The 21703-nt window shown below is 41.2% G+C and overlaps 4 protein-coding genes across 4 annotated transcripts; 2 read left to right on the top strand and 2 right to left on the bottom strand.

The window, feature by feature from the left end:
• Nucleotides 1-1036: 1036 nt before the first annotated feature.
• Nucleotides 1037-3223, bottom strand: LOC103987129 (U-box domain-containing protein 9). The gene is made up of 2 exons (XM_009405336.3): nucleotides 2782-3223; nucleotides 1037-2375 (listed from the first exon to the last, which is right to left on the bottom strand). Exons 1-2 carry the CDS (start codon nucleotides 3076-3078, stop codon nucleotides 1287-1289), a joined length of 1386 nt encoding a protein of 461 aa, XP_009403611.2. The 5' UTR covers nucleotides 3079-3223; the 3' UTR covers nucleotides 1037-1286.
• Nucleotides 3224-5385: 2162 nt separating this feature from the next.
• LOC103987128 (small ribosomal subunit protein eS8) lies at nucleotides 5386-7946 on the top strand. Its single transcript, XM_009405335.3, has 5 exons — nucleotides 5386-5567; nucleotides 5674-5746; nucleotides 6170-6506; nucleotides 7471-7640; nucleotides 7727-7946. The coding sequence occupies exons 1-5, from the start codon at nucleotides 5564-5566 to the stop codon at nucleotides 7803-7805; spliced, it is 663 nt and encodes a 220-aa protein (XP_009403610.2). The 5' UTR covers nucleotides 5386-5563; the 3' UTR covers nucleotides 7806-7946.
• Nucleotides 7947-9657: 1711 nt separating this feature from the next.
• On the bottom strand, nucleotides 9658-12734 carry LOC103987127 (adenosylhomocysteinase). The gene is made up of 3 exons (XM_009405333.3): nucleotides 11936-12734; nucleotides 10716-11252; nucleotides 9658-10225 (listed from the first exon to the last, which is right to left on the bottom strand). Exons 1-3 carry the CDS (start codon nucleotides 12644-12646, stop codon nucleotides 10016-10018), a joined length of 1458 nt encoding a protein of 485 aa, XP_009403608.1. The 5' UTR covers nucleotides 12647-12734; the 3' UTR covers nucleotides 9658-10015.
• Nucleotides 12735-16120: 3386 nt separating this feature from the next.
• On the top strand, nucleotides 16121-19829 carry LOC135614450 (serine hydroxymethyltransferase 4). Its single transcript, XM_065111841.1, has 4 exons — nucleotides 16121-16910; nucleotides 17677-18067; nucleotides 18153-18254; nucleotides 19348-19829. Exons 1-4 carry the CDS (start codon nucleotides 16233-16235, stop codon nucleotides 19590-19592), a joined length of 1416 nt encoding a protein of 471 aa, XP_064967913.1. The 5' UTR covers nucleotides 16121-16232; the 3' UTR covers nucleotides 19593-19829.
• Nucleotides 19830-21703: the final 1874 nt, after the last annotated feature.

Genomic DNA, 21703 nt, shown 5'->3' with positions numbered 1-21703 from the left:
AACAAGTACAAGCAACATATTTCTATCATGGTTCTACTCCATTATATCATCAGTAAGTAAGTATGTGAGAAGCATGGAGGAATAGATTTAGAGATTAGACATAATACATCATAGATTTATTTAAAAATAATATCAATCCAAGATTGAAATAATAATTCAAAAGATGAATAAATCTAATCACATAAATAAGCCTAAAATTTTATTATGATCTAAGTTATTTTGATTTCAAAATATACGACTATAATATTAATTATAAGCATAAAAATTATAATTAACTTTTTGTTATATAAAAAAAATTTAATGCTAAGAACCGATCATAGATCAAAGTCTAGATGTATATACATTTTTATATTATTCAAAAAATATTTATTTTATCATACTATTATCCGATCCAAAAGCTACACCCATAACACATCAATTAGTCTTATATTAAAAATGGACAATACTAAGATTAACTTATAAAAATATAATGAATATAAAATTATTAATTTTAGCTTAAGTATTCTGATCATTTTAAGAAAGCCACTTTCATCTTAACTTCATCTTGACCATTATTTCTATCCTTACGAGGTCTACAAATATTTTTGATGATATATCGATGATATAATTCTACTTAGTAGTTAACTCAGAATGATAGATTTTCATTATTTTCTTCCATTATTTTTATCCTTACAATATCTAATAGATCTTATTTGCTTTAAGATATACACATTAGAATAGTCAAGAACATTTTTTATGATATAATTTTACTTAGTAGTTAATTCCGAGTGACACCCGCAGAGAAATATCCACAAGCCTTCTAACCGGCGCTTCAAATTTTATCGTAAGCAGCCAAATAACCCCAAAAGGTGAAAGGCCATGCGTATGCACCTCATGTGTGGATGATTGTTTTTTCTTTTTCTTCCATATCGAATCGTCAATAATCTTTTAACTAAATAAGATCACGTAATCCAAACAAAACATTAACATTCAAGTCATCCAGCCATTACAAACCAGAGCAGTATCTATGCAAACGCAAAAATGAGGCAGAAATAAATGATATAAACTCAATGTATGCATGACTGCTCTCTTCCATTCTTTTCTCATCAACAAGCATTGCTCTTGGGGAATCAAATCTATCAAGAAAAAGAGGAAATCCTGCAACATTGGCAAAAGCCAATTCTTCGATTCCTGTATAAGTGTAGTATGTCTGAATGCACCGAACTCATCTGACCTGAAAAGAGAGAGATGGTACTATTTACATATATGGATCTTCTTCTTCTTCATTATTTGATTACAACAAACACCTAATATGAGTAGTGTGTGCTGTGCAAGGTTCGCTTCCATTTGTCTAGAATTCCGGTAGCCTTTCTCCGTGCCCTGGAAGTGCCATTCTGGGCCAGCCGAGAAATACTTCCGTTGGATTTCTCCTCCTCCCCAACCTCCCTCAGCTTCGTTCGATCATGCATGCAGACCGCAAACAGGACCACCACAGCGTTCTCCTTGTTCCGCGCACAGGAGCTGTCTTTTATGATGCCGAGCAAGGGAGGAACACCACTGGTGTCAGCGATCTCCTCGACTGCCTCTTGGTGGCCTGAAAGCAGCGCGAGGATCGCCAGTGACTCATCCACGAGCGACTGATGAGTGATGGCCGTCAACACCACGCCCACCACCCCTTCCCTCACCGCCCTCGCCCTGTTGTCGTGGACCATGCACAGACTGAAAATGGCGGATCCGGCGTCCTTCTTGGCGCTCGGGCTGCCTTCCTCTAACAGCTCGACGAGGGGCTTCATCGCCCCCAGCTCACCTATCTTGAGCTTGTTAGCATCAAGGGCGGACAAGCTGAAAAGTGCCGCGGCAGAGTTGCTACGGGTCTCCATGGTTCCAGTCTTGAGGACATCGATGAGCGAGGGAATGGCTTGGGGATTGTCGCCGATGATCTTCTTATTGCTGTCGTGGATCGAAAGGTTCAGAACCGTCGTCACGATATCCCCCTGAACCGCTGTGTCACTGTACAATCCAGGCACAGATAAGGCCGAGAGCAACAGGGGAATTGTACCCGGGTTCTCCCCCACGAGGGCACGGAAGGATCTGCTGCCCTTGGTGAGGAGTCGGAGCTCCCTGACCGCCTGCTTCCGATCCGGGATAGAGGAGGATAAGGATAGCTTGTCGAGGATCCTGCAAAGCGCATTCCGCTCCTTCCGCGTGATCAATCCTTCCTCTTGCTCGTCGTCGAGAGGAGGGAGGGTGACACCATGCTCAGTGCACCACTGGGAGATCATGCTACGGACGAGGTGATTGGGGGTGAGGGTGGTGTCGGAGAGGACCTGCTGCGTCCGCGGGCAAGTAAGATTCCCAGAACTGAGCCATTCCTGAATGAAACGCCTGTCGTAAGTCTGCAAGAAGGGATGAAGCAAAAGCACAAATGATTCAGAGAGGGCAGCAGTTGCAATTAGATCAATCAAGTACTTCAATTCAGACTCAGCATTACAGCGAACAACAAATGCTCAATTGGTAAAAGAACAGTTGCAGATAAAAAATTGAGGATGCAACGATCTATCACAGCATAAATCCCACGATCATAACTCATCTAAGGCGCTACAAAAGTTGCGCTAGGAGAACTTAATTTGCTAAACCGAAACGAAAGGAAAAGAAAAGAAAGAACTTGGCGAGAAATCGTCAAGAAATCTAATATTTCAGGACCAGAACCAATCCGCACGCACCAGAACCAAAGTCCAATTCGTTCCGAACGAACGAGAACCAACGATTCACGGAGAAGCCCTAATCGGAGAGACACCGAACCTGTCCGGAAGCCAGGACGACAGGATCCCGCATCAGCTCCGCAGAGATCGGGCACAAGAATTGCTCCGGAATCGCCACCGACGCCTGTCTCCTCTCCGCCTTCCTCTGGTTCGCCAGGTTCCCGTTCGAATTCCCACTCCCGCGAAACCGAAGGTCCTTGAGCGCCTCGAGCGCCTTCGCGGCCTCCTCGTACGTCTCAACCCTGCCGTCATCCCCCTCGATAATCGCCTTCACCAGCCGCCTCAGCTCCTTCTTCAACTCCCCCACCCCCGTCTCCGCCGCCCCGGACTTCCCCATCGGCGCAACCTCTCGTCGCCCTCGATGGCGCAAACCAGAAGTACCGATCGAAGGATCAGAGATCGCCGCGTCTTCTCCTCTGTCTCTCTCTCTCTCTCTCTCTCTCCTCTTCGGATTCCGCGTCACATTCCGCTAAAGATCACCTCTCTGCCTCCCTCGAGCTCCACTGACTCCTTAATAAATCCCAACAAACTAAACCCCAAGTAAACTACAAATGAAGAAAAAGTAATTTGAATTATTAGACTGTTAGTGTTAACTTGTTCCGCTGGATCCCATTACATCAATCCTTTTCTTGAGCTTTTCTTTCTAGAATTAGTCACAATAATTACCCATATGTGAACAACGTAGTTTCTTATGTTATTCCGACGGGGTAATTTGAGGAAAGGGTCCCACGAATCACGCCCTTTCTCGATTAATCATCATGAACGCCATGGCCGGCCAACTGGCACTGTTGGTATTCATTTATTTTTTATCTTTGTTGAAAAAACAAAACTCAAATTAAAAATCTTAATAGTTAATTAGAATTGTTGGTGCCATCAAGCAATTAATGGCGTGATTAATGGGATTAATACGGGGTGGATAATGGCAGGGTCAATAACGTGTTCGGTAAGGTAAAGAAAAGGGTTACCGCGCTGGTTTCGGTGGGCGTGCTTCGGATATTTACGCCCTCCCACATGGGCGATAATTACGGTCGGCTGCCCTTCTCCTTTGGATTGGGACGCGAAACGCTCTGCCGCGTGTAGAAACATGCGGTCGTGTCACCGCGTGGTGTCGGAAGCTGCTCATACTTCCATAAAGGAAAGTCGATGAGATGGCCTCCAAAGTCGGTGATTTGGTAAGTCTATTAATATATAAGTTAATTAAAAATATCAAAATTTTGATGCATTTATTATTTTCTATTTCCAACTCTTCTTGTTTCCAAAAATATTAATTTACCAAATGCGCATAACATCTGTATTTGTATTTATATTTAAAAGATAAACTACTAACTATATTAATATTGCAAATTTAAGTACGTAATTTGTCCCCTATATTTTCATAATTATTTAATTTCTTGTTTTAAAATTAAATAAAAAATATTAATGTTAATAACAACCGGTCATGATGTCCCAATAATTTAAAGTCAGCCAAATAAATCTCTTACCATGATAATATTTTTAGTTCATTTAAAAATATTTTTTACTAATTTTTATGATTAGTACTAATTGTATCACATATTTAATTATAGCATTAAAGGTTGGAGGATCAAATTAATCGCCAAATCCTAACAATAATTGACACATTTATGGGTTTTTAGGATTTGCATGGATGTACACATGTATGTACTCATGCTGAACACAAATATAGTGGAGATGGTGAATCAGGGGAGGAGGACACATGAGCATAGTATATGATCAATGCAAGAAAGGTGTACCAGTCTCTTGACCCACCAGCTTTACAGATCACATGATGTGTCCGAAACGTGGGAGGGGCCGCGCCAGGGGCAGTGCCGCTCTGGCGATTCGGAACGTAGCTACTCGAACGGCGCGGTGGTAAGTTGCCCTCCAAGTGTTTGTTGTATTGACACAGCAGGCTAGATTTGTGTTGAAGCTCTCGATGGCTTGGCTTGGCTACAGAAACCTGGCTCCCAATCATTCATCCAGCTTGCCAGCCTTTGTATCCATTTGTCTTCCTGTTGTTTTGCTTCCTTCGCATCGTTGCTTTGCCAAACCTGCCTTCGTTTTCTTTGTTCTTTTCTCTTCTTTAGTGTTGGGCATGCGTAATTATTATATATATATATATATATATATATATATAGATAATGTATCCTACTTGAATCACAGTCTCACCATCCACTTCTGTTTCTTGAATCAATCCCTCCTTGATGATCCCCAACAACCCCTTTTAACATGAACAAAACCATATATTAAAGTCTTTCAACCATATTTTGCCGCAAACGACTTGCACATTGATATCACCAAATTTCACTACCAAATCCATTCTGTATTGTTCCTCTTCATCGATTCTTTAAAATGAATTCTTCCATTTTGGTCATAGAAGTCAAGTTTGATTCGTAACTCCGTTCTCTATGTTGGCATCATCAAGATAATTACTCACAGACTAATTAATACCATGATGCAATCATTATGTGTAATTCAATATCTGACGATAAGATTTATTTGAGACTATATATCATTTTCCGGAAAGCTGGTTATGTTTGTGTCGCTATTTGACTCGCTTCAAACTCGGCTTCAACTCGGTTTCAACGCGGGAATCGAGTCTGACCGAACCGAGTCTATATTTGGGCTCGACTCGTGGGCTTCGACGCGGGCCGGGTTGGATCGGAGCCGACACGGTTGGGTTTGATTCCCGTTCATCACGTGTTTGGCTCGTGCACTGGTTGCCTCGGAGCAAAGACGTTAGGGTTTCGGAGGGCATATAAGAGAGAAGAAGCTTGCGACGGCGAAATCCTCGAGACCCCAAGTGTCGCCACCGCTCTGCCAAAATGGGTACAGATCATAAACCCTAGAGCTGGAGCTCTAAAGATTGCTTGGTGTTGCATTCTGCCCCTCGCTCACGATCATGGCGTTCTTCCTCTTATTTTTGTTGCCGCAGGTATCTCACGGGACTCCATGCATAAGAGGCGCGCCACCGGAGGCAAGAAGAAGGCCTGGAGGAAGAAGAGAAAGTGAGACCCTTCTTCTTCTCCCGCTTCCTGAATTCCCTTGCTTTGGTGCCTTCTCTAAAACGATGGTTTTGGTCTATCATTTGAACCCTACATTGCTTCGGTTGTTTCGCACATAAGAATCGTATTTATTTCTCTTAATCATTGGATGCGTATCCGATTATGACTTGTATCTCGCTGCGCTTTTGACCATTTTTTCGATCTCTAGTGAAAAGATTGGGTTCCGAGGTACAAATTTAATGAATTTGTATCAATATTTAATCTTTTTCTTCCTTCTTCTCCCTTTCTAGTTGATTTTCTGCGTTTCCTTTGCTTCTTGAATCGTTTACTTGTTGTAGATCGAGTGTTGATCGCATTAGATAACCATATTTGTGATATCCGTTAAACCTAAAGTTAGATCCTTCTAAAGATTTCATATTTTAATAGGTATGAGTTGGGGAGGCAGCCGGCAAACACAAAGCTTTCGAGCAACAAGACGGTGAGGAGGGTCCGAGTCCGAGGGGGCAATGTGAAGTGGAGGGCCCTTCGGTTGGACAGTGGGAATTACTCGTGGGGAAGTGAGGCTGTGACGCGCAAGACCCGTATCCTTGATGTGGTCTATAACGCTTCGAACAACGAACTTGTGAGGACACAGACCCTCGTGAAGAGTGCCATCGTGCAGGTTGATGCTGCCCCCTTCAAGCAGTGGTACCTCCAGCATTACGGGGTTGAGATTGGAAGGAAGAAGAAGGCCCCAACAGCTTCCAAGAAAGACGCAATGGAGGTAGCTTTCATTATTCTTTCATGTATTTCTTGTTAGAATCAACGATGGTCTTGGTATATTTGCATACCCTTAAATCAAAAAACTTTTTTGGTGCTAATTGTGATTATTGTCTATGTTTGAAATTTTTGTGGGGTTTATCTAGTTTATCTTTTTGAGATATCTGAAAACTCCTTTTATGTTCTAAAGGGTTATTTTCTTTGTCCATCACAAACAATCTGGGTGATGTCGCCAATGTCTATCAATGATTCTCTAAAATTGTGATTTAGTTTTATTGTAAACAATGCTGATTTAGTTTGGGTTGTCAACATTTGTTGGCAGAGAGTTTATTCAGGCAAGGTGCTCTGAGATCCCTAGTTGTATGTTTCAGTTTGAATATCTGTTTTTTTTTTGTTATGGTTGCAAATTTTAGGAATTTAGAACATTCTCAATATCTAGAATATCAAAGGATTTTTTTTTTTTTTTTTTGTAACTTTCTTATGGGAAACTTCCTAACCATTTATTTTAATTATCTTGGATGTTGTTCGTTATGTTTTGAATGGAATCAACTTGTAATACCATAGCACATGTAATTCTCGTTTCATTCAGCTGGCTGCTGATGTTGGGCTTTTTGTGGAATTCTTTTCATTGATACAGAACGATATTTTTTTACTTGTCAACCCAATTGTTTGCATTTGTTCTAGTCCCATGGCATTCTTCTGAAAGAATTGACACTTTGAGTGGTATTATGTCTTGCCATGGATCAAGCAACAAATTGAAATTAAAATTTGCTGCTTTTGTGCGAGCAAGTGTTAATATTATCTTTAGGCTTACTCCTAGATCTAATTTATGAGACATGCCAGAAACATGATGTGACAATGTACATCAAACATGTTTAGATTTTAATCCCAGACTATGCTTAAAATTTTGCTGAAATTGATTAATGCCTGCCCTCTTATTCTGATCGCCATTGTCCTCGGATGGGCAGGAGGGTGAAGCCGCCGCAGAGGAAGAAAAGAAGAGCAACCACGTAACCAGGAAGCTGGAGAAGCGGCAGCAGGGGCGGAAACTTGATCCCCACATTGAGGATCAATTTGGTGCTGGAAGGTTGTTGGCTTGTATATCTTCTCGTCCCGGTCAATGTGGGAGATCTGATGGGTAAGCATAATCCTGTGGAATTCTTTTCACCAGCAACCAACTTACCATAATATTATACAATAATAATATGATGTGTGATGATACAGGTACATTTTGGAAGGAAAGGAGCTCGAGTTCTACACGAAGAAGCTTCAGCGGAAGAAGGGCAAGGGCGCTGCCGCTTGAGGAAACTACTTATTTCTCTGATTCCATTGCGAGTTTCAAAATGCTATAGTTATGCACTTTATTTCAAGCTTTGTTTTAGAATTTGTGAGATGTTCTCTTATAGAAATTTTGACATTGTGAAATAGAGATGAGTTCAAACACTGTCTTAGACTCGCTTCTGATGAATCTCCCGTGGTAAATTTTCTATCATCAAAAACCTTTTCATATTGTTGTTGTTGTCGTTGTTAGTGGCTTGATGATTAAGATAAAATTAGTTTAGCTTGTCAACCTCAGCTAGCATTGGCATAAAAATTTGATGAGTATATTGGCTGTTCAAAGTACATATAAAATTTGATATGAGTAGGAAGTAGCAATCATACAAACTCTCCATGATAATTCCCTGAATGCGATCATCTTTTGATCCTACAACGATGAGTGCCCCGCTCCACCGGCGGGGAGGACGATTCCTCTACGGTGTTTCCTATGCATCAACAATGGAGCCTCCAACCTTATCATCGGCACGAGGCTGCAGTCTCTCACAAGCTGGTCTTCTCTCCACTCTCACTCAACCCCCCCACCACCACCAAGAGTCCATGTCGAGAGCTTCTAACCTTATCATCGGCATGAGGCTGCAGTCTCTCACAAGCTGGTCCTCTCTCCACTCTCACTCAACCCCAACACCACCACCAAGAGTGCATGTCGAGTCCCAACTCTCGTCACCTAACGGTCTCCGTCCCCAATTCCCAGCTTCTACATATATGCATTACTCTTGGAGTGAGAGCTGCAAAGGAAATCATGAAGCACGAGCTAAGCCTCCTCATCCTCCTTCCACCTCTTCTCTTCCTCGTTGCGAGCAGCTTGCCGCACCTCATCCACGGCGTCGAGTTCCAGCCTACGGTGGTCGCCGGATGCAACGGGACGATAGCGGAGTGCCATGTGGCGACGACGGAGCTCCTGATGGACTCGGAGATCCACCGGCGGTTCCTCCAGACAACGAACACGATCACGTACCGGGTCTTAAACGCGGATAAGTTGTCTTGCAGTGCCGTCGGCAAGCCGTATACGACGAATTGCATAAAGCCTCGCTCCCCTAATCCTCCGAACAGGGGTTGTAATCCTACGTACGGGTGTCGTGGACCTCAGAGTTCACCTGTCAGTGAGCTCCATTGATGGCTTTGGATTCTTCATATTGCAATGGAACTCCACTTTCCTACTCGTGCTAAAAACCTCTCAGATCAGAATTGGTAGGCTGGAGTTTTGTTCCACACAGAGAGTGCTTTATTTATTTATTTGTTTTTTTAAAAGAGAACAAATAGTGAAGATTTTAATCCTAAGATTTGAACCCTCAACAATAAATCGGATGGGATTTTGAGTCTTTCAACTTTAATATGGTACTATCAAACTAATATTTCATCTAAGATTTAATGTAAATAAAAAAAATATTAAATAAAATTTTAAATCCTTAATAAGTATATATGATTATTATTGTTATAAAAATATTAATATTTAAGTTATAAAAATATACATCTATACGAGATGAGATTTTCAACCTTCAATTCTTTCTTACTTTTCATATTTATAAATCTAAAATCTTAAGATATTAGATTAGATGTTCTTCGTAAGTAATTGAATTAATTACATTCTCGGACAAGCTTGGCAATTATGAAATAAAGATTTGTAAATAATGATACCATCACCTCGGCATAGCAAACATTGACGAACGGGTTGAAGTCTTGTTGGGTGTGGTGATCTTTAATTGGATTTGAGCTTCCAATTACGCACCCCAGTCCGATCGATGGACTCGATGAATCATCATCTAAAAGCAAGTCACATCCAATCATATTCAATCAAATCAATAACTAATGCTCCGATCTAAAACCAATCATATTTCTTATTCTCATTGGAGTCTTTTATTGTGGCAGAATACATTTTGCAATCGACAAAAGGGTTGGATTCCATAACAACTAAAGATCTCAACAAGTCTACGACCGAAACATGGGAGATAAACGTATCCATGCAATTAATAATGGAAAAGAGCCAAAGATGATAACTCATTTGGCCATTACATCTTCCTACCCTAATTATTCCTAAGCATGCCTTCAACAACATTCGGATCAAACACATCCTCGGGGAAACCAGCAATACGAGGAAGAAGGAAGATAACCAAGCAAAATAAACACGACCATTGATACTGCCACTGCTTTGCCATAATCTCTTGGATAAGCGCCATCCTAATACCTGTAGTGAACAGGCTTGTAGGGGCCCTCGACCGGGACGCTAATGTACTCGGCTTGCGACGGAGTGAGCTTGGTGAGCTTGGCTCCCAGCTTGCCGAGGTGAAGGGCTGCGACTTTCTCATCCAAATGCTTGGGTAGAACGTAGACTTTCTTCTCGTACTTCCCGGTTTTCCTCTCCTTCCACAACTCCAGCTGTGCTATCACCTGCTCGGATTTTGGTTTAATGGATGCATCAGAAGAAAGCATGACCCCTTGGTGTTAATCAACTATATGAAATTGATTTTGATCCATGTTCCGATGAGATCCATGGCCAAAGCCACTGACGTCAATGACACGGAGACTACATGACAACCTAACGGGAGACTTGGATGGGCCTTATACCTTGAGAACCCAAAGGGTTCCGTTACATTTTAGCTTTCTATACTTGAATGAAGTACGAATGAAACAAAAATAAGAAACCGCACAAGAAAGAACTAACTTCTTTTAACAACCACTATAGTTGGAAATAGTACCAATATTGGAGTATGATAATCTAAATGGCATCTATGCAATCTCTATGCACAAACCTTTCATGCTTCTACAATCCCCCATGATTGATATAGATCAAATGTATCAAGGCTTAGCAAGCATACAAGCTATAGAGGATTGCATAAAAAATGGATCAGCAAGAACAATTTAGTGTCAAAGACCATACCTGGTTGGTGAAGGAGCAGGACATGACAAAGCTGGGATGTCCAGTGGCACAACCAAGGTTCATAAGACGCCCCTCGGCGAGAACTATGATGCCAGTACTAGTCTCTGGGAAAACCCAGCGATCAGTCTGGGGCTTGATGGTGATGCGCTTGATGCCCGGGTAGGTCTCCAGCCCCTGCATATCAATCTCATTGTCGAAGTGGCCAATGTTGCAGACAATGGCGTTGTTCTTCATCTTCTTCATGTGATCAACCATGATAATGTCCTTGTTCCCGGTGGTCGTCACAAATATATCAGCCTCAGAAACAACATCCTCCAGAGTGAGGACAGGGAGGCCTTCCATCAGTGCCTGAAGAGCACAGATGGGGTCAATCTCGGTTACGATGACCCGAGCACCAGCTTGCTTCAGGGCAGCAGCACAGCCCTTGCCCACATCACCATAGCCACACACCACGGCGACCTTGCCAGCAATCATGACATCAGTAGCACGCATCAGCCCATCAGGGAGAGAGTGGCGGCACCCATACAGATTGTCAAACTGTTCAAGGCAGACCAAGAAACGCATAAGAACAATCATATGCAAAATCCTCAGATCTGAGAGCTCGAAACTAGATCTGTCTTGGACAATGAGGACCAATGACAAAAAAATTTGCAGCACTTCTAGTCAATTAAAAGCAAGATAACATTTTTGGACAGAAATATCTATTAGATCACAGATAAAGTTGGATGAAAGATCGAACACAGTTTGCCTAGAATTGACCAGACATTAGTGATCTATTAGCTATTGAGTGTTTCCGAATCTCACAATCCACCAGCAGTAAATTATCTTGCAGTAAATAATTAATACTGAAACAGTAAAAGTGGACCAGATCCAGATCCAAAAGGACAATAAATACCAAATCTTGTAGCATATAACCTATTGGACGCTCCCCAATCAGATCCAAGCATTCAAACCCTCCATTCCAAAACAAAGAAACAAACAGAAAGGTGACATCTTGATACCAAATTATAGCGGTCAAAATCCAAAATATCACACATAAACAGTCTATAAAAATCGAAACAAGAAAACTGAGATCTGGAATTAAACTATTGTAAACCTGTTAAAACATCATCCTGGATCTGGATCTGGATCTGGATCTGGGGCTCGAGAAGGCACAGATCCGGACCCAGAAGTCCAGAAAGAGTAGAAAGCACAAATTAGAAGATCAAACGAAAAATCACCTTGCTCTTGGTGACGGAGTCGTTGACGTTGATGGCGGGGAACAGCAGGGCGCCACTCGCCTGCATTTGGTAGAGTCGCTTGACGCCGGTGGTGGTCTCCTCTGACACACCGACAAGCCGATCCTTCATCCGGCGGTACTTCTTGGGGTCGACCTTGAGCCCGTCGCGGATGATCCCGAGCACGATCTGGAACTCGGCGTTGTCCGTGGATGCCGGATCGGGTAGCTTGCCCGTCTTCTCGAACTCCTCCTCGGCCTTGACGCCCTCGTGGATGAGGAGAGTGGCGTCACCGCCGTCGTCGACGATGAGGTCGGGACCGCCTGTGGGGCCCCAGTCGAGGCAGCGCTCGGTGCACCACCAGTACTCGGCGAGGGTCTCGCCTTTCCAGGCGAAGACGGCGGCGGAGTCGCGGGCGATGGCGGCGGCGGCGTGGTCCTGGGTGGAGAAGATGTTGCAGGAGCACCAGCGGACCTCGGCGCCGAGGGCGGTGAGGGTCTCTATGAGGACGGCGGTCTGGATGGTCATGTGGAGGGATCCGGTGATGCGGGCGCCGGCGAAGGGCTGGGAGGGGCCGAACTCGGCGCGGCAGGACATGAGCCCCGGCATCTCCACCTCCGCCAGCTCGATCTCGAGGCGGCCGAAGTCCGCCTGGGACAGATCCTTCACCTTATACTCGCGCCCCGTCGACGTCTTCTCCACCACCAACGCCATCCTCCGATCGATGCAGCAACCGATGAAAAGGAGAAGCAAACGAGTCAAGGAGGCGGCGGAGGCGAAGGATGCGAGGGATGGAGGCTCAGTGAAGTGTGTATATATAGAGAAATGCGAGGGGAAATGGACGGTCGAGATGAGAAAGAGTTGGATATGCGGAGACGCGAGACGTCAGATTCTGGGCGGTGGGGCCCGATGGGGTGGGTGGGTGTGAGTGGACGCAGAGAGAGAGAAAGTTGGGGGGGAACGGGCCATGTGGGCTTTGAGGAATGTGCGAAGATGTGATGGACGGTAGATCTGGTTTCGTTCCATCTTGTTTAGGTGGGGGTTTAATAAACAGAAAGCACAATATTAACGGTTAATGAGAAAAATATCAATAAGAATTACAATATACACATATAGAGACAATTTTGACACTTTAAAGTCAAAGGACTACAAAATAGGCTATATATAATCCATGGTCACAAATTCCTGCCAATAAGAATCTGACACGCTCAAATCGGTGACATCATAGAGTGATATATACATATAATTTTATGAAGAACTATTAACCTAAAAAAAAAGATGCATACAATTCTACAAATAAATTTGGTGGTGAAGTTGTGAGGTCCACCGAACACAGTGATCACTGTCGATGCCTGCCAACATAGAACTACTCCTCCACCTACTTTGAAATATTTTTGTGCTTTTTTTTTTTCTTTCTTTTTGACTTTGCATTAAGAACACATCCAAATCTTGAGTTTTGGAGTGTTCAAAAGTCTGATCCAGAAAATACGCAGTGATGAGACACCTATCTCTTTGTACCGTAACTTTTCTTTAACTTTTCTTTATTTTCTAAAACGATAAATGATGAAATTGTGACTTGCTCAAGTATAATCATTATATAAGGTTTAATTTAATATATATATATATATATATATTTATTTATTTATTTATTTTAGGACTAATTATAGATTAGTTATGAAGATAGATGGTTTTAGCATATTGGTTTCTAAACTTAAAAAATTTATATTAAGATTCGTAGTTATGAAAGTAAAATTTTTAATTTTATTTACTCTTATACTATCAATTTTATTGATGAAAGATGTAACTATGCGCAAAAATGATAAAAAATTATGGGTAAAAAGATAATTCAAGGTCCGAGTTATATTTTTTACGGTAGCGAATGATGACGTTGCTAAGGGCTACGAATGGTTATGGTCGATGAGAACACTTGCGATGTCTATAATTTTTTTGAGAAAAATGATAAAACAAATACCGACGCTCTATGTGTCGATGTTAACACAAATACAATGCAATAAAAGGGTTGCTAGGTATTTGTATCGTCATCGATATATATATAAATATAGAGTGTCACTTGATATATGCATTAGCATCGATAATGATGTGAAGAAGAGCAATACTCATATTTCTTTTCCCCTTTCTTGATCCCTTATCCTTTTCCCTCCTATTCATTATTCAACAAACACATGGGAGAAAGAAAGATGAGCAATGTAAATATAGAGTACCACTCAACATATGTATCGGTGTTAAATATAGATGTAGAGTGTCAACATTTACATCGTCCTTTTCCTCATGAGTAATAAAAAACTCTAGCATTCTTAGAATCAAATATGTCATTCTAGTCAATTATATCCGCTCGTGGTCCCTAGTGGCATGTCACAATTGAAGATATAACTTGGACATCGAAATTACTTTCTTACCCATTTTTTTTTAAGTGTATCTTCTATTTTTTGTTTTCATCAATACACTTAGATTCTCACATGTAACATTTTTTACTTAAAATTCATCTATAAATTTTATTTCTAAAAATTAATTTGATAATTATATATAATATTTATATTGAGCAATCAGAAATTAAATTTTTTTATGTTTAATATATATAATCACAATATTTTTATTTTCTTTTCAAATCTTAGAATACAAAGAGCCGAAGCATGTACTGTTTATTGCTGCTGATACTTCGAGAATCTAATCAATCTCACAGAAAAAAAAAAATAATACGAAGAAGGTATTCTTTTCATAAACAAATACTAAATGTTCACTGTCATCCCACTTTGGTTGAAGAAAGAGACAACAAGCGGCGGGTGGGAAAAGGATGCACAGCTCACCAACCCCCGAGCGTCCAATGAAATCAACATGACTGCCTGTGACTTCAAGATTCAGAGGGCCAAATCTTCAAGCAAAGGTCACATCATATGCTGTTCTTTCCTTACATAATTGATAATTGTTTATATATATTAGAATGATACAGTATATGGTGTTATGGTCTTGTTTTAGTGACATCATAAGATGGAGTTTCAATGTCACAAACTCTATATATATATATATATATATATATATATATAATTTTTGGGACCTAATCAGCTAAAACAGTCTCAAGAAATCAATCAAAGTATGCTTACATGTGATTATTTCTTCATATTTCAAATTATTTTGGGCTTCATTCTGTAAGGAAATTAATAAAAAAAAATGTGAATTCACTGTAATAGAAAAAAACATATTTAATTAGATTGAGAGAAAAAAATATAAAGAAGCATTTAATACATAAATTATAGTTTTACATCGAAAAATATGTAATACAACTAAAATATTAATCTATGTTGGTGTGAGCAACTTTTGAGCCGTGGCCTCGGGGCCGTCGCGACTCGGTTCAGGTCCGAATGGCAGGGATCTTGCTCGGAGTCCCTCCGGGGTTGTCGATGCGACCGGTTGCAGGGATCGAGTTACGTGGGAGCTCATGGGGGTGTCCTGCGGGGAAGGGTTCCACTCTGCGGCGTTGGGAAGAAACAGCTTAGTCTTTCGTACCTGCACACAGGTCGGGTCGGAAGCTCGGCCCGACCCCTCTGTCGATCAAGTCAATGATGTGGATTAGTGCGGTATTTTCCTATGTGTCTTTCTTCTTTTCCCCCCTTGGCGTTTAGAACGCGAGGGTATTTATATGGAAGTTTAGTGTTACTTGATGTGCCTGCTCGTAGGGAGCAGAATCGTACCTCTAATAGCGTCTGACATCGTTGTTGGTGTGACGTGAGGGATCGAGCCTGAGCGATCATTAATGGGCCTCGGCCTGTGTTCTGGTTCGTTTGACTAGGTTCTGTCGGGTTGATCGAGGCGTGAGCTTCGTTTGGGTCAACTGACGTCAGTCCGAGTCTTGTCGCCATTTATCACCCTCGTCACTATCCATTCATATCCTTTTGAAAATAATTGTATCACCAATTTCAGCACATATTTATTTATTTTATTCTGTCATATATATATATATATATATATATATATATATATATATATATACATATAATATATTTGACATATCGCTTATTTAACAATATACTAATTAATTCGGATATCGTAAAAATTTATTTTATAATTATAATATATAAATATAATTAATAAAAAATATTTATATTTATTAACACGAAATAAACAATTAGAATGGTGTCGTCACCGCCATGACAACCAAACCAAACTATGTCTCTCCTATGAATCCTCTTCCCCTCACCACGCCCAACTCAACTCCGCGGACCTCCCCGATCTCTTTGAAGACTCCTTCCTCCTGCCCTTCTCCCACTCTGCCACGTCTAGCGCCATGGAGTCTGTGAGCGAATGGGGCCTCTCTCCGCTCTCCGCCGTGGACCCGGAGATCCACGACCTCATCGAGCACGAGAAACGGCGGCAGTCGCACGGCATCGAGCTCATCGCCTCCGAGAATTTCACCTCATTCGCCGTCATCGAGGCCCTTGGTAGCGCCCTCACCAACAAGTACTCCGAGGGCATGCCCGGCAACCGCTACTACGGCGGCAACGAGCACATCGACGCCATCGAGAACCTCTGCCGCTCCCGGGCCCTCGCCGCCTACCGCCTTGACCTTGCCAAGTGGGGCGTCAATGTCCAGCCCTACTCCGGCAGCCCTGCCAACTTCGCCGCCTACACCGCCCTCCTCAACCCCCACGACCGCATCATGGGCCTCGATCTCCCGTCCGGTGGCCACCTCACCCATGGATACTACACCTCCGGGGGCAAGAAGATCTCCGCCACCTCCATCTACTTCGAGAGCCTCCCGTACAAGGTTAGCTACGCCACCGGCTACATCGACTACGATAAGCTCGAGGAGAAGGCCCTCGACTTTCGCCCGAAGCTCATTATCTGCGGTGGCAGCGCCTACCCCAGGGATTGGGACTACGCGAGGTTCAGATCCATCGCCGACAAGTGCGGGGCCTTGTTGCTCTGCGATATGGCTCACATCAGTGGCCTTGTGGCCGCCCAGGTAATGAACGGTGATTTCTTTATCTAGGGTTCTTTTTGGTTCCTGTTTTAAGAACGAAGCCTTTCGTTTTCCTTTTGTTTCTTCTTATTGTAAGTGATGGGTAGGATAGATCTGATAGATCTGGACAAGTGGTTTTTGGTTTTCTTCAGCGTGTTCTGTTTGCACCATCTTTTCAAGAGCTGGTTTGAATGGATGACCTTTGTTGGATCCTTGCATGATATGGAATAGATCTGCAGGTTCGGATTACATTAAATATACTAGCTTTTTATTCAATGCACTTTTCAAGAACCGATTTTTCAGTTAATTACTAGACGTAGGCGCAAGATCTGAAAGTTATTATATTGTTGTATCTTTTTCTTTGACCTATATTAGAGTTGATTGGTTGTAATGCATGTTCAAACATCTTGAATTTGTGTGTTTTTTATTTGGACTTGGTCTTAGAATTTTGTTGGTTAAGCTACATTGCCTTTTCTTTTACTGATGTAAACAAAACACTTTACAGTTTTACGATTATTGACTGCATTTTTCTATATCTATCCATTTAGTAGAAATTAAAGCTCAGTTATGGTCAATTTATAATTTCACATAGGTCTTGCAAGTAGTTGGACTATTTTGTTGATTATTAGCATTGACCTTTTCTTCTCATGATACGGTAAGTCAGAGTAATTTCAAAGTTGATCTATTTGTTTTTCTGAGAAATTTGTATTTTGCTCTGCATGCGTCTAAATATTGTGCTGATCAAAAGGGTTATTTCACTATGATGTAGGAAGCTGCAAACCCCTTCGAGTTCTGTGACGTAGTCACTACCACTACTCACAAGAGTCTCAGAGGACCGAGGTCTGGCATGATCTTCTACCGGAAAGGCCCTAAGCCTCCAAAGAAAGGACAGCCAGAAGATGCTGTTTATGATTTTGAGGACAAAATCAACTTTTCAGTGTTTCCAGCTCTCCAAGGTGGCCCTCACAATCACCAGATCGCTGCATTGGCTGTGGCATTGAAGCAAGCTATGTCGCCTGGATTCAAGGCATATGCCAAGCAGGTTAAGGCCAATGCTGTTGCTCTCGGGAATTATCTGATGAGCAAGGGCTACAAGCTCGTGACAGATGGAACTGAGAATCACCTTGTCCTCTGGGATCTTCGACCTCTTGGCTTGACTGGTACTAAAAGCTTCACTTCTTTTTGTAGCTATTTGGTGTTTGTTTCTCTTAAATTTATCTATCCCTTCACCTTGGATTTGTGTAGGAAACAAGGTTGAGAAACTTTGTGATCTTTGCAATATTACTGTTAACAAGAATGCTGTATTTGGAGACAGCAGTGCATTGGCTCCTGGTGGTGTGCGTATAGGTAAGAACATTCCTTTGCGTGATTTACTTGCATCAGGTTGTAAAGCTCTGAAAAGTGGTAGTTCATTATTAGAATTTGAATTATTTTACTTCTCTGAATTTGTTTTCTATGAAGCAAAAGAAGGTTGGCTTTAGTGCATCGGCGAGGTTGCTTCATTTCCCAACTTGGCATCAAGGGTTAGAATCACAAAGACAGACTTAACCTACCTAGTGAAAGTCTACACTTGTGAACTAATGGAGGACTACTTGCCATACAACCCTTCATTTTCTAGCTCAATGCTAATTTTTCTTTGCTCGATATCAAAGGCATAATGAACTTGGAAATGCCTGTGGAATCTAAGGTTGCAGAGTCTAAGCTTCTATTAAGTGAACCATTAACAATGTATTTTATTCTCAACAGAATTTCATAGAGTTATGGATGAAATTATAGAATTTTCTTAGGTTGCTGACCTTATTATCCTCTTTATGTAACTTCTTCCCTTCATTCCTCTAAATCTTGCCTTTTGTATCGTTTCCTACCTTACTACTGTGAGTGCACATTGGGTAGAACCTCGTATTTTGGTCTAATTAATGCTGCACTCATTTCTTTGATACCCTGTTTTAGGGTTAAATTGTTGAAGTAGAAAGAGTCAATTTAGGGCATAAAATTAAACAAGACATCAGAGTTTTCAAGGATCATATTATGGAATAACTAACAGAAGAGCCGATATAGGATGTTATTGAGGATATTATACTAGGATTTAGAAAGGACATTCATGGTTCTAGTATTATATGCAAAAGCTTTCTTTGATAGGTCTGTTGAATTTATGGAGTATATTTAAAATATTTTTGTTAAGTTAGCTAATCTGTTTTTGCTCTTCCTAGCTCTTCCCTACATAGATTCCCTTCATCTCTTTACTCCTACAGCGTCATATGATTTTGTTTCAGTTTAACTAGTCCTCCATGATTAATATGGGCTCTATCTTTTTTGTTTTACCTCTACAAAAATGGGTGCATTAACCCTTGAGAAACGTATTCTATGTTGTTCGATCATTATATGCTTCTGCAATGCTTTTTCTCATCGTCATAGGAGTTCCATGTGATTCATCTTTCAGGCGCTCCTGCCATGACATCACGGGGCTTGGTCGAGAAGGATTTCGAGCAGATCGCCGAGTTCCTTCACCAGGCTGTGACCATTTGCCTGAGCATTCAGAAAGAACATGGGAAGCTGCTGAAGGACTTCAACAAAGGCTTGGTGAACAATAAGGACATAGAGGAGCTCAAGGCAGCGGTCGAAAAGTTTGCCGCATCATTTGACATGCCTGGCTTTCAAATGTCTGCAATGAAGTACAAGGACTAGTTGGAAAGAAAAAAGGTACGAGGTCTAGGGTATCGTCGTCATCGGCATGCAACTCTGCTCATGTTTCTTTCAACCCCTTATATTTTGATAAATCTGTGCTTGGTTTTGCTTGTTTAATTGTCCACACAAACTCTTCGTCCTCTGATGCAAGTTCATGTGCTTCGAAGGTAAACTATTTAGCATAATGATCCTTCTGAATAATGATATTTTTTTGACCTGTGAGAAGGTTTCTTATCACTATTGTCAAATTACGAACTGCAATACCTTTTTTTCTTAAGTTTAATAAACGTAGGCATGATGAAGGCCGACTTGTTCTTGTTTGGTTGACATTTATTTGGGTTCAGATGAATGAAATCAAGTTTTAGCATGGTGTATATAAAATCCATTTTCAGTGATGCAGCTCTTATACCAGATCAATTCTGATATCAATTTTTGTTATTTGATGAGATAATCGATTCATTAATGGGATTATGCTCAATAGCTTTGCCACTGACCTTTCAAAATATTGTAGTCAATCATATATGGTACCGGTCCATCAGAATGTTGCCATTTGGAGCAATTTAAAGCCTCCTGCTCAAGTTAGGCTTTTCCAGCCAAATTAATTAATATAAGGAATTTGTTTACACGAGGAATTATGACAAATAACAAAAAAAAATTCCGTGAATTCAAGTTTCAGTCCTATAATATCAAATTGTGTGTCATGAACACCTGTTTGAAATTGTGTACAAAAATATATATGACATTACAACTCATAAAATGGTCAACGAGAGGGCAAAACCAATATATATACAGTCAACACAAATATGATGAAGCAACACTACACTTGAACCAAATAATATGGAGGAACAACCACAACAAAAGTATACCTCGAGGAAAAATTAGAGCATATTGTCTACGTTACAAGATCAGCTGGTGATGGAACACAACAATGCTGAAGTAGTATGGTTGTTTTCTTTTCCTTCTATACTTCTCTTTTCGATTGAATATTGGTTAATAATCCATCAGACTGCATTATACAGATGAGAAAAACCTGAGCATCCTCTCATAAACTTTCTGCACCTGTACATATCTCTTGAACCAGCTCTCGATTTGCTCAGATTGATGAACTTGGTTTTCAGTATTTGATGACACGGTGCCGTAGCCAAAGCTAGTCCATCACCATGTGGAATGCATCGTAAGGTATGGGAGATGAGTGCCATTCAAAGTGTTCCTGATCCTGATAAATTGTTGAGGAACCACCAAAACATGTAAGCATTTAAGGCCAAAGAAGTTCTATCGAGTATACTCGGATGCAATCCTTCAGTGACAATGACTTTTGTGTTACTACATGTCAATAGATTGTTTTTGTTCTATTTAGTGTAGTATTGTCCACAAACCATTTAGACAATGCGGAGGAACTCATTTTTATTTGAAACTCCTATTTGAATGATGATAAGATCATTTAATCCCATGTTGGTTGAGGAATATGAGAACTAACGACTCATAGGTTTGTCAGGTGTTTCTTATCTTTAAAAATATTTTTTGAAGCTCATATACTTACAATAACGATCTTTCTTATCCTTATAAGTAATTTTTGGAGCTTATAATTTTAATTATATATCATTATGATTCCACCCCGGTCAAAACTTTCACGGAATCTATCAACCAAAGTTTGGCCCAATTCTCACGATATCGAATAAGATTAAACAGTGGTGGTAGTTCGATATTGTTCTTACGAAATAGGGATTATACATGAGATTCTAAAAGAAGAGGTCAATTTTATCTGTTGACTTCCTTCACTATATGTTTCCAATTAAACTACCCAATCAAGCTTCACATCATGGAGTCGAGCGCGAAATCAAAAGCAAAGAAACGGGCTGAACCCATCAGCTCGAGCCGTGTTGTGGAGTAGGATAAGGTTAGAGGCTCTGGAGGGGCAGTGAAGTTAGTTAGGTGGACGTTATCCTCAGTACACCTTTATGTTTTTTGGTTTAATAATAATAATAATAATAATAATATTATTATTTATATCTCCTCTAAATCCAACCACCTCCCCGTCGGTGCCCGCTGCCTAAACGCTGTTACCGGTTCCCTCCGTCACCGAACCTGAGGCGATCCCACATTTCCCAAAA

The sequence above is a fragment of the Musa acuminata genome, chromosome BXJ2-6, assembly GCF_036884655.1.
Source record: "Musa acuminata AAA Group cultivar baxijiao chromosome BXJ2-6, Cavendish_Baxijiao_AAA, whole genome shotgun sequence".
NCBI lineage: Eukaryota > Viridiplantae > Streptophyta > Magnoliopsida > Zingiberales > Musaceae > Musa > Musa acuminata.
This window is presented reverse-complemented; position numbering and strand designations above follow the sequence as displayed.